Source organism: Cryptomeria japonica, chromosome 1 (genome assembly GCF_030272615.1).
Source record: "Cryptomeria japonica chromosome 1, Sugi_1.0, whole genome shotgun sequence".
Taxonomy (NCBI): Eukaryota; Viridiplantae; Streptophyta; class Pinopsida; order Cupressales; family Cupressaceae; genus Cryptomeria; species Cryptomeria japonica.
The window spans coordinates 109,473,713-109,487,318 of record NC_081405.1 but is presented as its reverse complement, the minus strand read 5'-3'; the positions used below and the strand labels follow the sequence as shown (position 1 = coordinate 109,487,318).

General features: G+C 36.5%; 1 protein-coding gene across 3 annotated transcripts in view; it reads left to right on the top strand.

Moving 5' to 3' along the window:
* The window catches only part of LOC131026849 (uncharacterized), a 108,872-nt gene that overhangs the window by 19,434 nt on the left and 75,832 nt on the right, over positions 1 to 13,606 (top strand). For 2 of the 3 annotated variants that reach the window (XM_057956853.2, XM_057956855.2), the window contains exons 9-13: positions 7,764 to 7,832; positions 8,719 to 8,907; positions 9,129 to 9,208; positions 9,342 to 9,417; positions 9,497 to 9,598. In XM_057956853.2, the coding sequence (XP_057812836.2) occupies positions 7,764 to 7,832; positions 8,719 to 8,907; positions 9,129 to 9,208; positions 9,342 to 9,417; positions 9,497 to 9,598 (516 nt within the window). The remainder of the gene's footprint in view (positions 1 to 7,763; positions 7,833 to 8,718; positions 8,908 to 9,128; positions 9,209 to 9,341; positions 9,418 to 9,496; positions 9,599 to 13,606) is intronic. The other variant, XM_057956854.2, reaches the window with a different exon arrangement.

Sequence of the window (13,606 nt, the reverse complement as noted above, 5' to 3'; positions counted from 1 at the left end):
TGAAAGAAGATAACTACCACATGGGCACAAAGTTCGATGTAGCTATCGTTGTTATCTATTGGTTGAATTTTCAAAGGACATGTCTCCCATTAATTGTAATTGTATCATTGGTCAAGCATTAAATGCTTTGCAATGGGTGTAACAAACCCTAATTAGATTTTCTATCTTTCAATCTTGGCCATTGATCTCAAATTGATCTAAGCCACTGAATTGTAATGAGAGCACTATATAAGGCTCCATTTCTTTATTTGTAAAAGTTAACCGTTAATAGTTGTAGTTCAAGAATAGTGAATAGAGAATAGATAGTTGATCAATGAGTTAGCAATTAGAGTAGGAAGAGAAGGCAAAGATTGTTGCCAAAACATTGTTGTAAAAGGCATGCAAACTTCATTGAAGATATGGTGAATTCTATATGTTGATTCAACAATGTGCATGGTCTCTGCTTCTCGTTTAATTTTCATGCTATTTAGATGAATGGAAGGCTTTGTGTATGATGAATAATGAAATTTGTATGTCCATACTACTAACACCTTTCCGATGGTAAAGACCCTTGCGTAGTAAACTGGAATCATTTAGCTAAAGCTTAACTTCAATTATCATTCCTTCATTGATATGCATCGACTTGATGGTGTTTATGCTTGTGGTGGTGATTTGAAAATCATAAAGCTATCCTTAGAAAATTGCACTAGCCTTGTGGAGATGTTCGCTACATGTTGAAGCAAAATTTAGTTGAATTCCACAAAAAATTGTCCTTTGCGCTTACATTCTTAGAGTTAGAATAGCCTTCTAAACCCTTATCCTTTTTTCTTTTTTAAATCAAATTAATTTTACGCTCCAACGTCATTCAAGCATTCAGGCATTCAACGCAAGTTCACCTTGTGATTCCAACAATATCACATCATATACAATTGAGTCTATCCAAGAGCATGTCAAGAGATGACATTCGAGAACCTTGGAGTTGTCCCACTTGATCACGAAGCTTAGCATTTGGGAGTCTTTGTTCAAGAGAGGATAGAATACTTAGTATTTTATTCTGTGTTGCATAGTGTGTTAAAACACCATCAACAAAATTGGTGCTAGAAGGAGGGCACAAACGGGAGCAGCTAAACTCCATATCATTCCAATTCATATTTGTGAGGAGTAATCTTAAGGCATTTTTTCACCCTCCTCTGCACTGAACAAAATTGGCGCTAGAAGGAGGGCCTGATAAGTGAATATTTGAAAGCAAACTCTTGAACAAGTGAATTCAGTGGAAAGAAAGAATGCTGGACTATCAATTGGGCTTGCCAAAGAATGAAGCACTTCACGTAGTTGGAACCAGTTGAGATTTCAAGCTAAATTTGACATTTGCAAGATTTCTCTTATTCTAGAAAATCCCAAAAAAGTGAAAAACCAAAAACTTCCAAAAAAAAAAAATCAGAAAATTAAAAAAAGAAAAGATTTCTCAATGCAGCAGCAATATCGCCAAGATGAGTATGAAGTTGATATCCTTCAAATTTGGTGGAGATTGAATGCGTAGCTTCATCCACACTGTTTGTCTGAGTTTGCATTGCTAGGACCATAGTTGAACTACTCGCGACTCAGCTCGACTCGCCAAGCCCCTGGGAAAAAAACTCAGCGAAAACTCGGGAAAAACTCGGCAAAACTCGGCGAAAAACTCGACAACTTAAAAATATGCTTAAACATAGTAAAAAATGCATTTTTTTTGCAAAATTTAATGAGAAGATGCATCCAATGAGTCAATAAATGATAACACAAAAGAAACAAGCTGATTCTAGATATATTTAAATGCAAAGTGTCTACAAAATCGCATCCTCATGAGGAATGCTGATGGCTAGAAGCCTGGAAGCAAAATAGTAAATTACTAAATAGTTTTTGTAAAAACAAAAGTAAATACATCATTACAAATTACAAATACAACTTCCTCTTCCCAGCTCTAGCAAAAACATGGGGAGAGGTAGAACTAGAGGGTCTAGACTATCTAGTCGTATAAGTCTGCTGTGGGACTGGGCGTGACTGTGCCTCCCCGTTCGGTATGGTTGATTGAGACTCATCCTCCATCCTGGATGAAGCTATGTCTCCACCTGCCTCTGGCACTGGCAATGAATCCTCATCCTCATCCTCCTCAATGTCATCCAGCCTGAAACCAAATCCACCCCCCTCCTCCATAGCCTGCCTCTCCAAATCAGTGATGTCAGTGTCGGAAAACAATGGAGGCTGCTCCTGTGATGTCCAATCACTGTAAGGATCTATATCATCTAAGTCAATTGGACCACCTTCTAGTTCCTCTACCTTCTTTATGCGCAAACGAAGATTATATTGCACGTAGACAAGGTCATTGAGCCGTTTCTGCGCAAACTTGCTCCTCTTCTTCATGCGGATTGCTTCAAACAAGCTCCAATTGCGCTCACAATTGGATGAACTGCAAGGCTGACATAAGACTCTGAGGGCAAAGTTTTTGACATGTGGGGTGTTTCCACCCCAATTTTGCCACCAAGCATCTGCAAAATAAATAAAATGGAAAAGTTAGAAAGCAAAGAGAAAAGAGAAAACATAATTTATCAATCATTTTAGTGTTTAGATCCCAAAATCCAAATGGCAAATGTTATACCTAGGGTTTGAGTGGTTCTTCCTCTCCTAGCCAATTCTGAAGAGAATAGCTTACCCCTTCCTCCCTCATCATTTTGGAGCTCACTCACAACGAGGTCTCTCTCCTCAACATCAGGTACCATCCTCTCAATGCATGTACTGAGGCCCTCCATGACTTCTCCATTCGGATCTGAGTAAGAACCCCCGAACCTAAAACGAGGGTTGAGGAAGTACCCTGCTGCATGAATGGGTTGGTGGAGCTGATTGTTCCACCTCCTATCAACAATTTCCCAAATGGGATCAAATTTGAGCCTATCCCCCTTGTAATTTTTGATAGACTCCTTGGCCCTATCCATGGCCTCATAAAGGTTATCCCATTGGGGTTTTATCCCCATCCACCAAGCGAAGAACTCGAACCAAAGGCTCTGACAGCTACAATTGAAAAATACAAATTACAAAAAGATCAAAATTTAAATAATGAAGTTACAAATTAGAAATGAGAGACTTGAATCAAGAATAACTAAAATTTAAAAATTAAAGTTTTGAAGTAAGTTAGTAACAACCTTCACAATCTCTGCAGCCCTTTGTGCAAATTGGCTGTCGAAGACTATGCATGCGACAGCCTCTCCTTCAGGCTTCTTTGAATAAGGTGAGTTAAGCCATTCTCCACTCACAAACATTTGTTTCAAATAAGTCAATGTAGCAAGAATGCTTTGCAACGTCAAGAAAATCGTTGCAAACCTTGTGACACCAGCTCTCACCAAATCTTTCCCTTGCGTGTGTTGTCTCATCAAATTTAGGACCCAAGGGTGATTGTAAATATATTTGGTGATCCTCCTTGTATCTTCCACAACTGGAGTCACCCACTCAAGTTTTCCTATGTCCTCCAAAAGAAGGTCAAGGACATGTGCTACACAAGGTGTCCAAAAAAGAGTGGGGTGCCTCTCTTGGAGGATTCTTCCTGCAAAAGAAGAATTTATTCTTAAGAAATATACAACCAAGTAAAACAAATCCCACAACAAATGAGAATATTGCTAATGCCTAAAGGTGATAATTAAAAAGGATTCTACCTGCTGACACATATGCTGCTACATTATCTGTGATGATTTGCACCACATTCTCTACCCCCACCTCCATGATGACATGCTCCAACATTCCAGCCAATGTTTCTACATTTTTCACCTTGTTGGAGGCATCAACAGATTTCAAGAACACTACATTGTCCTTGCAAGCGACCAAAAAATTGATGATGGTGCGGTTCTTGCCATCTGTCCACCCATCAGAAAGAATGGTGCAGCCATAATTTGGCCATTCAATTTTTTGATCCTCCATCACTTCTCTTGCCCTAGCAACTGCATTTGTGAGCAACCTGTAAGTGCAAAGTGAAATTAGGTCTTAGTACACAATTTTGATTTAATAAAGAAGAAATCTAAAAAATAATTAAAAATGAAATCAAGTGGACTATGTAGTAATTTACTAACCTCCCACTCAAATCCCTGCGAGAAGGGGCCTTGTACCCCTTTCCTGAAACTGTCATAGCAGTCACCAAATTCAGCCAATAAGCATTCTCCACCACATTGATTGCAATGTTGTTGAAGTACCAAAAATCAACAACTGCAGTGTCAGTTTTCTCATGTACCTCCTTATTCCATCCAGTGGCCTCTAATGATGGTTGTGCTCCAGGTGTGTACCTAGGCACAAAATAATCACCTATCGACCTTGATCGTTGTGATGGATGTGGAACAGTGCCAGGTACTGTACTAGAGGAAGCATAAGCAATGGGCGAGGTCATGGTGGGTTTGCGGATACGTGGGCCACGCCGAGAGCCCACTATGCCCTCAAGTGCTTATTCTTCCTCTTTAAGGTCAATAGAAACACCTTGAGATTCAGCTATGGCTGATCTCATGGCTAGCTTTGCCCTCTCCCTTTGCAATTTCTTCTCTTCCCCAGCTGCAAGTAGGGCATTCATTTATCTTTTTATTTCTTCATTGGTCCTAGGGCATGCTCTAGCATCATGCCTATCTATTCCTACAAGGTGGTATTTGAGGCGGTTGATGCCTCCATGAAGTATTCTCTCACACTTTATGCATTTAATTGACCCAGGATCGGGTCCCTCATAGGCATACCTCCATGCCCCATCTCTAGTACCTCTAGGACGGGTGCCTATATATCTAGATGGGCATGGATCTAGTGGCCATTGCTCCCTTGCCATGATTAATGCTTACTTAACCTACACATACAAAGTGAAAAAAAAAAATTAACATTTTAGTTAAACAATTTAGCACTAAGCAAACTATCTACATTAGTTTAAATGAATTTAGACATCATTCGAAGTTTTTTTTAAAAAAAACAGGGTTTGAATTTTTAAAAAAAAAGTAGATTCTTCAAAAAAATTGTGAAAATTCAACAAAACTTGTGTAAATAACTTAGAAATAATTTAGACTACCTAGGAATCATTTTTAATCAATCTAAATGCAACAAAAAATAAACAAATTGTTTTAAAAAAGCATAGAAAAAAAATTAAAAAACTTACTTGGGAATCTAATTTTCCCTTCAAATCCCCTTCAAATCCACTTGGAATCACCCAATAATCACCCAATAATCACTCCAAATCACCTTGCAAGCCCTGCCAAGTGAGTTTCCCCCTTCTTAGCCCAAAACCATACCGAAAAACAAAAAATGACTGTATTTTTTGCCGTTTTCGGCTATCAAGCTAACGCGGGCGAGTTTTTGTTTAAAACTCGCCGAGTTTCTGGCAAAAACTTGCCAAAAACTCGGCGAGTTTTCCTGGCGAGTAGAAGTCATTACTACTCGCTAGGTCCAAAAACTCGGCGAGTGTGTCATCTATGGCTAGGACAATGTAGAATCCATGAAACGAAGGAACACGATGAAATGCATTGCTTGACATTACTGTCAAGGATTGAATCAACAACACAAGGAAATAACTTCTTTTGGGATGTCCCCAAGCCAAAGGTAGAAGAAGGCAATTTGAGTGTCCCAATGAGTAATGATCATCTTTCAAGATTCTTAGGGATGATAAAAATTCGGCTTGCTATCAAAGGTAAACAACGCTTAGAAAAAATATTGCTACCAACATGGTGTAGAATTCACAATGCACCCCACTCCAAGTTTACTTTCTCAATGTGCGAAATAGCTATCAATCAAGTCAGATTTCAGTTTGGATTGCCAGACTTGTCCAAGGAAGACTGTATCATGAACAGATATTGGAGTGAGTAACTTTAAGCTGAATTTAGAAGAACAGAAGAACATGACATTGCTACATCATCCAACAATGAATGAAGCCAGTTGCAAGTCGATGACACAATTCACATAATGATCAATGTATTGCAGTAGATAGTTCTCTATGCGTTGCACTCAAAGAGGAGGACGCTACTTCTTCTTCTCAAGAAGAGGAATCACAAGAAGATATTGTAAGTGAGCTGATTGAAACAAAAGCAGTGACAGATAATGATCAAGGTGTCAATCCGACAATCAAGGAAGAAAATGATTCACATCCTTAGCAAAAGGAGGAATTCCTTGATGAATTTTCACTCCCGCTAAAAAAGGAGATCATTGAGAATGAAATGCAAGAAGCTTCAAGTAGCATCCTTGAAGAAGAATACAATCATATAGAGATTTTGTGCAAAGAATTGCAAGTTATCACAAGCAAGCCTAAGTATGAAGAACAAGTTGAGGCGGCGCTGAAAGATATCATCACCACCAAGCTATTCGAAGGGGCGCTGAAAGATCTCATAGAAGAAGCACAGGAGGAGTCAATTCCGACATTGTTCCAAGACAAGAAAATTGATGCAAGAGGCATGATTCATCATTAACTCCGACCTCATGAAGCATTATTGGAAGAGTGGCCAGATGATAGTGTGGATCAACTTGATGAACAATGTGTTACAATGAGTGATAGCTTTGCCTACCTTGTATCCAACGAAGATGAAGAAACAATTGAAGATGACCTTGTGTCCAAGGAAGTTGAAGAAGTGGTGAAAGATGTTCAAGCCACCAAGATGATAGCAAGCAAAGACAGATGTGAGGAGACATCAAAACATAAAATACTACAAAACATAGACATCAAGGTTATACATTTATTACATCAGTAAGTAGAAAATGCCATAATAGCCATAGCAGTAGACAAATTGCAAAATTTAGCCATATGACATTCAACCTTTGCTTTTTTGAGTCTTCCTTGAGATGTTAAAACTCTTCTCATCCTAAATGCCCTCTAAGAGGGACTCGAAAAAGCTCGAACTTCTCTAACTCTTCAATAGCTAGAGTTTTGAAGCTAATCAAACCCTTTCAAAGTTGAAATAGAAAACAACTGACTTCTGTTAGTTAAGGACTGGTAAAAAACATAACTGTTGAACACAATACTAATAATTGTCATAGTAGCTGGAAACTCCTTTGTCCCACCCTGGGTATGTGTATTCTCATATCTGTTCTCGTACCCAATACAACCTGGATACATGTCAAATATTGTACCCCCACGCGTGACCAAAAAACCTTGATTTTCAACCATGATGGATACTATGTGATTTTTTTTTTTAAAATTTGACATAAATCTTCCTAAATTCAATTTAAAAAACTTCATTCAAGCATTTTTAAACAAAACTTACAACAAATGAGAAAGAAAAAATGGAATGTTTTTCTATTTTTGTGACCCATTTTTTGGGTTATCTTCCAATGCCACTCTACTTTTAATTATTTATGTAGCAATCATGTGTCTATATTGCTATTGAAGTAAAGAAAATTTCCTCAAATAACTGAGAAAATTGTGTTAAATATATGTGTATGTGTTTTTTATGAATGACGTATCTAGCCGTATCCATATTGGGGGTCTTAAAAAATGGCCATATCCGCATCTGTATTTGTATATGTATCCGTATCCATGCAGCTTTGATAATTGTACAATAAAGGTCATATAATGACTGAACAACATCTCAACTAACTGAACGGTGGAGGAGAATGTTAAAGTAGATGCTTTGCTTCAGTATACATCTTCAATTAACCTGTGTTGTGCGTAAAATTTCATGTGGCTTAATATTGCTTAGTTTGTTTGTTACAAGATTAACAAGTATCTATATTTTATTCCTAAACTGAATTTCTAGTTATTATTTTTTGCTTTTCTAATTGAAATTATACCACTCTTTTGGCATATTTAACAGATTAAATCATTTGCAAGTAAGAAGGCAGATTATGAGGGGAAATTGAACGAAGTTCAAAAGGAGAATCTGGTATTGTTATTGTTTTATGTAAAGGACTTTTTTTTTCATTCATGACGTTTTCAAGCCCATCGTTGTTTCTAATAAAAAGAGATTTGCTCTCTTTTTCTATACTATTGCATAATATTTTATTGTCTAACATGACTATTTTGGAACTATATTTTTGGCCTTAAAAAATTGACAAAAACAATTAACATCCTTAGTGCGAAAATAGATCCTTCTGGTCTAGAATAGTGCCAGATAGATACCTCTAGTCAAGCATAATGCCAGAAAAGTAGTGGTGTCTTTTTGTATTTAAATATGCATTAGCAAAAATACAAAGCTGTAAATAGGGGTTCAATTCAATGCTGTAAACACCCCAAGATAGTCACATAATATATGTATGCATCTTTTATTTATACTATCGAATAAAGACTCATGTTGGTGCTATACTTTCTGTTTAATGGTGGGTTTAAGTAGTTTTGAAAATTCTTGCTATACAAACAGCTCTGACATGGATGTATCAGTGAAATACTTGCATGGCAGAAGGTTTGTTGAAGAAATGTTAGGAGTTCTTGGCAAGCACAAACAACTTCAGTGTATATCTCTTATTGAATATATTAGATCCCCAGAAAAATTCATGGGAAGCCGTCTTACGTAAAACAGTTTGGAAGGGTTTTTTGACTTTCCTCCATTTCAATAGAAAGAGCACAAAATTAATTGAAAAACAATGAATTGTCTGGAATGCTGTGTAGTTGAATCTGTCTGTTAATTTGAGTTCACATCTATTTTTTTATTACAAAAATTAAAACATTCCACTGTGTAATCTTTCTTCTCTTTAGTGATTAAACACATCAGTTACAATATTCCTATTTCTGTTTTCTTCAAAACTAACATGACTTGCTTACTTCCTTTGCAGGATTCATGTGAAAAAGTAATAATAATGAAGCAAGAACTTAATGTCCTTGATAGCAAGATAAGGGATCTTTGTGAACTCTACTCTACTGTTTGCAGTGGGAATCACATTCCTAAAAAGGAAATCATACGCTCCCTCGAATACAATGTCAAAACTGCAAATAAGAAACTCCTTAATCTGCTGGATATGCTGGTAAGCATCCTACAAAGCTTCCAGAATTCAATATCCTTGCACACACACATACTTGGTTCTGCATTATATCTTGTTAGTTTTAATCTGCCACTAGGTAGGTTATGATGCTAAAAGCTTAAGTTTCTATGCTATATTAATGTACCACTTGTTAAGGAGAATTATGTGATGGAATATTGTAAAAAATAACTAAAATGTTGTATTTTTTGTTCATTCATCATCAGCTCTGGAAATTGAAGAATATTAAAAGTAAGCCCAAAGAGCATTTTATTGAGCTTAATTACTTGGACATTATTTGTCAAAGGTATTTTGTCTTAACTTTTAAGATGATGGTGCATTATCCCTTGCAACAGTACAACAAGATAGCTTCCAAGAAACCTGTTTTATTGTGTTTATGTTATGCGTGCTACTTATTGGAAACTTGAATGCTAAAATAGGTTTTGGATCAATGGGGACGAAAAATTTGCAAAAGCATCTACTGGTTATAGCATTAGCTATGAGACTGTTGAAAGGGTATGCAATCTCGGTACATTATGCTGTTTCGTCTCTCTGATTTGTTATCTGGGTTGCTTATTCTTTTCTATTTATTCAGGTTTTTCCCTTTATGAGTGCATCCGTAGCATTTGATGTTGTCTTTGCATCAAAGCAGAGTTTCAAGGCTGTAGATGTTGGTGCGTTATGGCAAACAATCCAGGTGAGTGAAAGTTTGGTCAAATTGCTGCACCAAATGTTCATATGATATCAGATAACATCCAGATGCAGAGCACAAAGTTCTAAACTTTCTTGTCCAAGAACACCTTAAGGTTTCATTGTTTCAGGTTGTGTATTGTTTAATTTGACTAACTTAGCTTTGTGGCTTGACACTTATCAAATGCAAAAGCATCATCTTCAGATATTCCAAAACATTAAAGAACCTTTAGTTTATAGTCATCTAATATCAAAAGCTTTTGTAGTTATACTACATCTTAAGTTAAGCTTGCTTTATTTTGATTGCACTTCTTTTTTTGGAGAGAGGCCTCACTTTATTCGCTTAGATGAATCCATGTATTTTTGGAGTGTGATTTTTCATCCTAGCTTGTATTTTCTATGAGGGTCCATGAGGTTGTTCTTTAAAGTGGATACTTATTCCTTCCTCTCTATGTTCGCTCGTCTTCTGGTAGGAGAGGATTCATCTTGTACATGGATATCTAATATAGTAGTATTTTTGGGATACATTTTTTATATCATGATTTAGCTTAAGCTTACTTGGGTATGCAATGTTTTTTTGTAGAGTGAATTGACTCCTTATTCTTCAAGAGAATCTTTCTATTTTTGGAGAGTGACTTGTAATCATTATATTTTCGTATTTTCAAAAAGTGCAACTTCATAGCATTTATTCTATACATTTCTTATATCGAATTGTTGAGATTTATATTACTAGGCTCCCTCGAGACCCCCTATACTTGTATGGTTTGGGTAGGTCACTAGGTTTGTCTAGAGTTCTTCCTAGGAACTTTGGTTCCCAAGTAGGACCTTAGGCAAACTTAGGGGGACTTGTGTTGCTTGGGCCAAAAACTTGAAAAGAACAACTCTTTGACATTTGTCAAAACAATTTTTGACAGCTGTTATAACAATTTGTTAAAAAGCACAATTTCACCCTAAATGAGGGTGTGTGAGTTGTTTTATTTCATTCGCAAACACAAAGGACCAAAACATTATTTCCCCCCTTCCAGTTGCCATTTTTAAGTTTTTAAGGTTGCTTCGCTTTTCTTCAAAAGTGAAGTGTATAGGAGAGAAACCTACACCAATAGGGGGAGAAGTAGATTTAACCATCAAAGGTGAGTCACTCTTTAATTATTTTCAAGTTTTCAATAATCTTTTAAAGATTTCTCTCTTTTTTTATTTTCGAGTTCTAAATATATTTTTTATAATTTTTATGTATAATAAGGGGTTAAAATGCCAATTTTTTAAGTTGAAGGGTTGTAAATATCTATTTTTTTTGTTCTTTGTTCATACAAAATAGTTGATAGTTTTAGTTTATTTGCCCACAATGCAAAAAGCACATTTAAATTTGATGTAGCATCATGTTGTGACGTTTTCACACATCGCCCCATTGCAAATGGGGACCCCTACTTTTCGCTAGCTAGATATTGTGCATAGTTTGATTAGGTTGGTGGTGCTTTTTGTCCCCCATCTCTTAAGGAGGGGTGATATCTTGTTTATCAGGTTGTAGTGTTTTGTCAATCCAGAAGAGAGATTTGATCAATCCTTGATGTGGTTGAGGAAGAGTTGTCCATTTCATAAGGAATTCTTTGAGTTGATGTTGGATGATCTTGAGAGAAGATTTAAAGGATAGACATCCAAGCCTAGTTGAGGTCATTGTCAAGAGTGAAGAGAGATATCAAGCGTATTTTTTCCTTGAGGGTTTCATGAAATGAAGTTGAAGGGATGAAAATTCCAGATTTGAAGTTAGGAATTTCAAGGAAAAGTCTAAGAGTGAGTCATGAAAATGGAGGAAAAGTGAAGATGGAAAGAGGAATGATTACTTCTCCATGCAAAAGTTGATGAAAGGAGGATTTTTCCTCAAGCTCTCAAGATCCACAACCTTTGTGGATGAATGATTATTTCTACATGCACTGACAAAATCTGCGACCAAGGAAAATCCGCGACAAAGGAAAATCCATGATTTTCCCTACTTGACCAAAAGATTTCATCAACAACTTGCCTAATTTCACGATTTTCTTGACTTAATTGACTAGTTGGGTGGATGAGTGAGTGAGTTTGGTGATGATCAATTTATCCATGTTGGGCAAAAATCCACGATTTTTCTATGATCAACTTTTTGTCCACGACTTCAAGAAATCCACGACTTTGGTTCATGCCTCCATTTTATCCTTGACTCGAAGAAATCCACGACTTGATGGAAAGTACAATTCGTCTACAACTTGACAAAAAGACATGATTTTTTTTTGATGTTAATGATAGTCAAATTTTCCAAGAAATTATCCATGCCAAGAGGGTGAAGAGTGAACCTATTCATACTCCTCCAAATAGACGATATTTTCATATTGAGGATTAAGTAAAGTAAAAATCCATGAGTGTTAAAAATCCTCGACTTTTGTGGATGAGGAGAAATTTATCCATGCCTTGGTAAAATCCACGATTTTTTGAGGGTGCCTTCATTTTGTCTATCACTCTCTAAAATCCACGACTTTTGGATGACCTCTCAAATTTGTCCATGAGTTGATGAAATGCACAACTTTTCTATGGGATGCAAAATTAATCCTTGAGTCTCAAAAAATATATGACTTTTTGGAGTTGAGCACGTTTGGTCAACAAGTTAGAGTGGGGTCGGCTGGAGTATTTACCAAGCATGGTGTATTAAACAAAATTAAACCGTCTAAAGCTAAGACCTAAGTTGACTGGCCTAAGGAGAAATTTAAATGAATGACTTAATGCCTAGGTCAGTCAAATTGAGAAGGGTTAATTTCAATCACTGAGATCCTATAAAACATTGTCAAATCTTTTCATTCAAATATGCATTCAAATGCAATTACATTCGTAGCTAACCCTAAGGCCAGAACCAAAGCGAATTCATGAGCATAAAGAGGGATAAGTATAGCAATGGATGCAAATTGCAGCAAAGATAGGGCAAATTGGAAAGAAGATCCATCAATCAGATCGAAACAAGTCGTAAAGTAGACTTGATCCTAATGAGATTTGAATGTGAATGGAGGATTGTGGTCATAGAATGGTTTTTGGCTAGATAACTTGCATTCTTGAAATGCACTCAAAATTGTCCTTTGAACACCCCAGTTCTTTCCTAGAAGAGGGAATGTCGCTTGAGTCGGCTCTAGTTGCTAGGGAAGTAAAAAGAACTTAATTGGTAAAATGTGTGATTAATGGGCCCTAGGTCGGCTACACGGCTAGATTAGGAGTGAATGTGAATTCACTATGAGGACTCTATAAAATTAAAATCAAATTCCTCATTTAACATCAAAAGCATTCCAATCCCAAGCGATTTGGAGCAGCAAACTTAAATTGAATTCCGTAATGTGGTTGTGAATTTCATCAGCTCTTGAGGGCAAATTTAATAATTAAAAATAGGCTAACTTGTAGGATTAGACTTAATGCAAATCGAAGACAAATGTGATCAAAATTGAAGTCTTATTTTCTTTCCTCATTTTAAATTAAGAATGTATAAAGTTGAAATTTATTTCATTCTTTTTGACTCAAATTGTTTTCTTTTTAGGCTTTGAAGCAAGGATGGATGGCTAGGAAAGATCAACATATTGAAAGGAATGGAGGTGCAAATTAAGAGGAAATAACTTCACAAGCAACAAAGGAGAGGGTTACACAAGGATTATTCTACAAAGATGGAGGTGATATGAAGATTTAAGTGCATGGAAGAATTTAAGATCAAAAAATTGGCGCTAGGAGGGTTGATGATTATCAAGCTGCGAATAGTGGTAGTTATCAAGTCGTATTCGAAGCAGTTATCCAGAGCCTTTTTTCTACCCTCCTTCGTGCTCAATATAATTGGCACTAGAAGGAGGGGATGACCATTATGAATGCCCGAACCCGAATCTTGATCATGTGAACAGCTGAACAATGAGTGTCAATGCCTATCAATTTAAGTGGAGAATCTGTTGGAAGTCCTCTTCTATGCTCAACAAAGTTGTTGTTTAGTTTTACCTTCTATAAAACGTTTCAACATATCGAG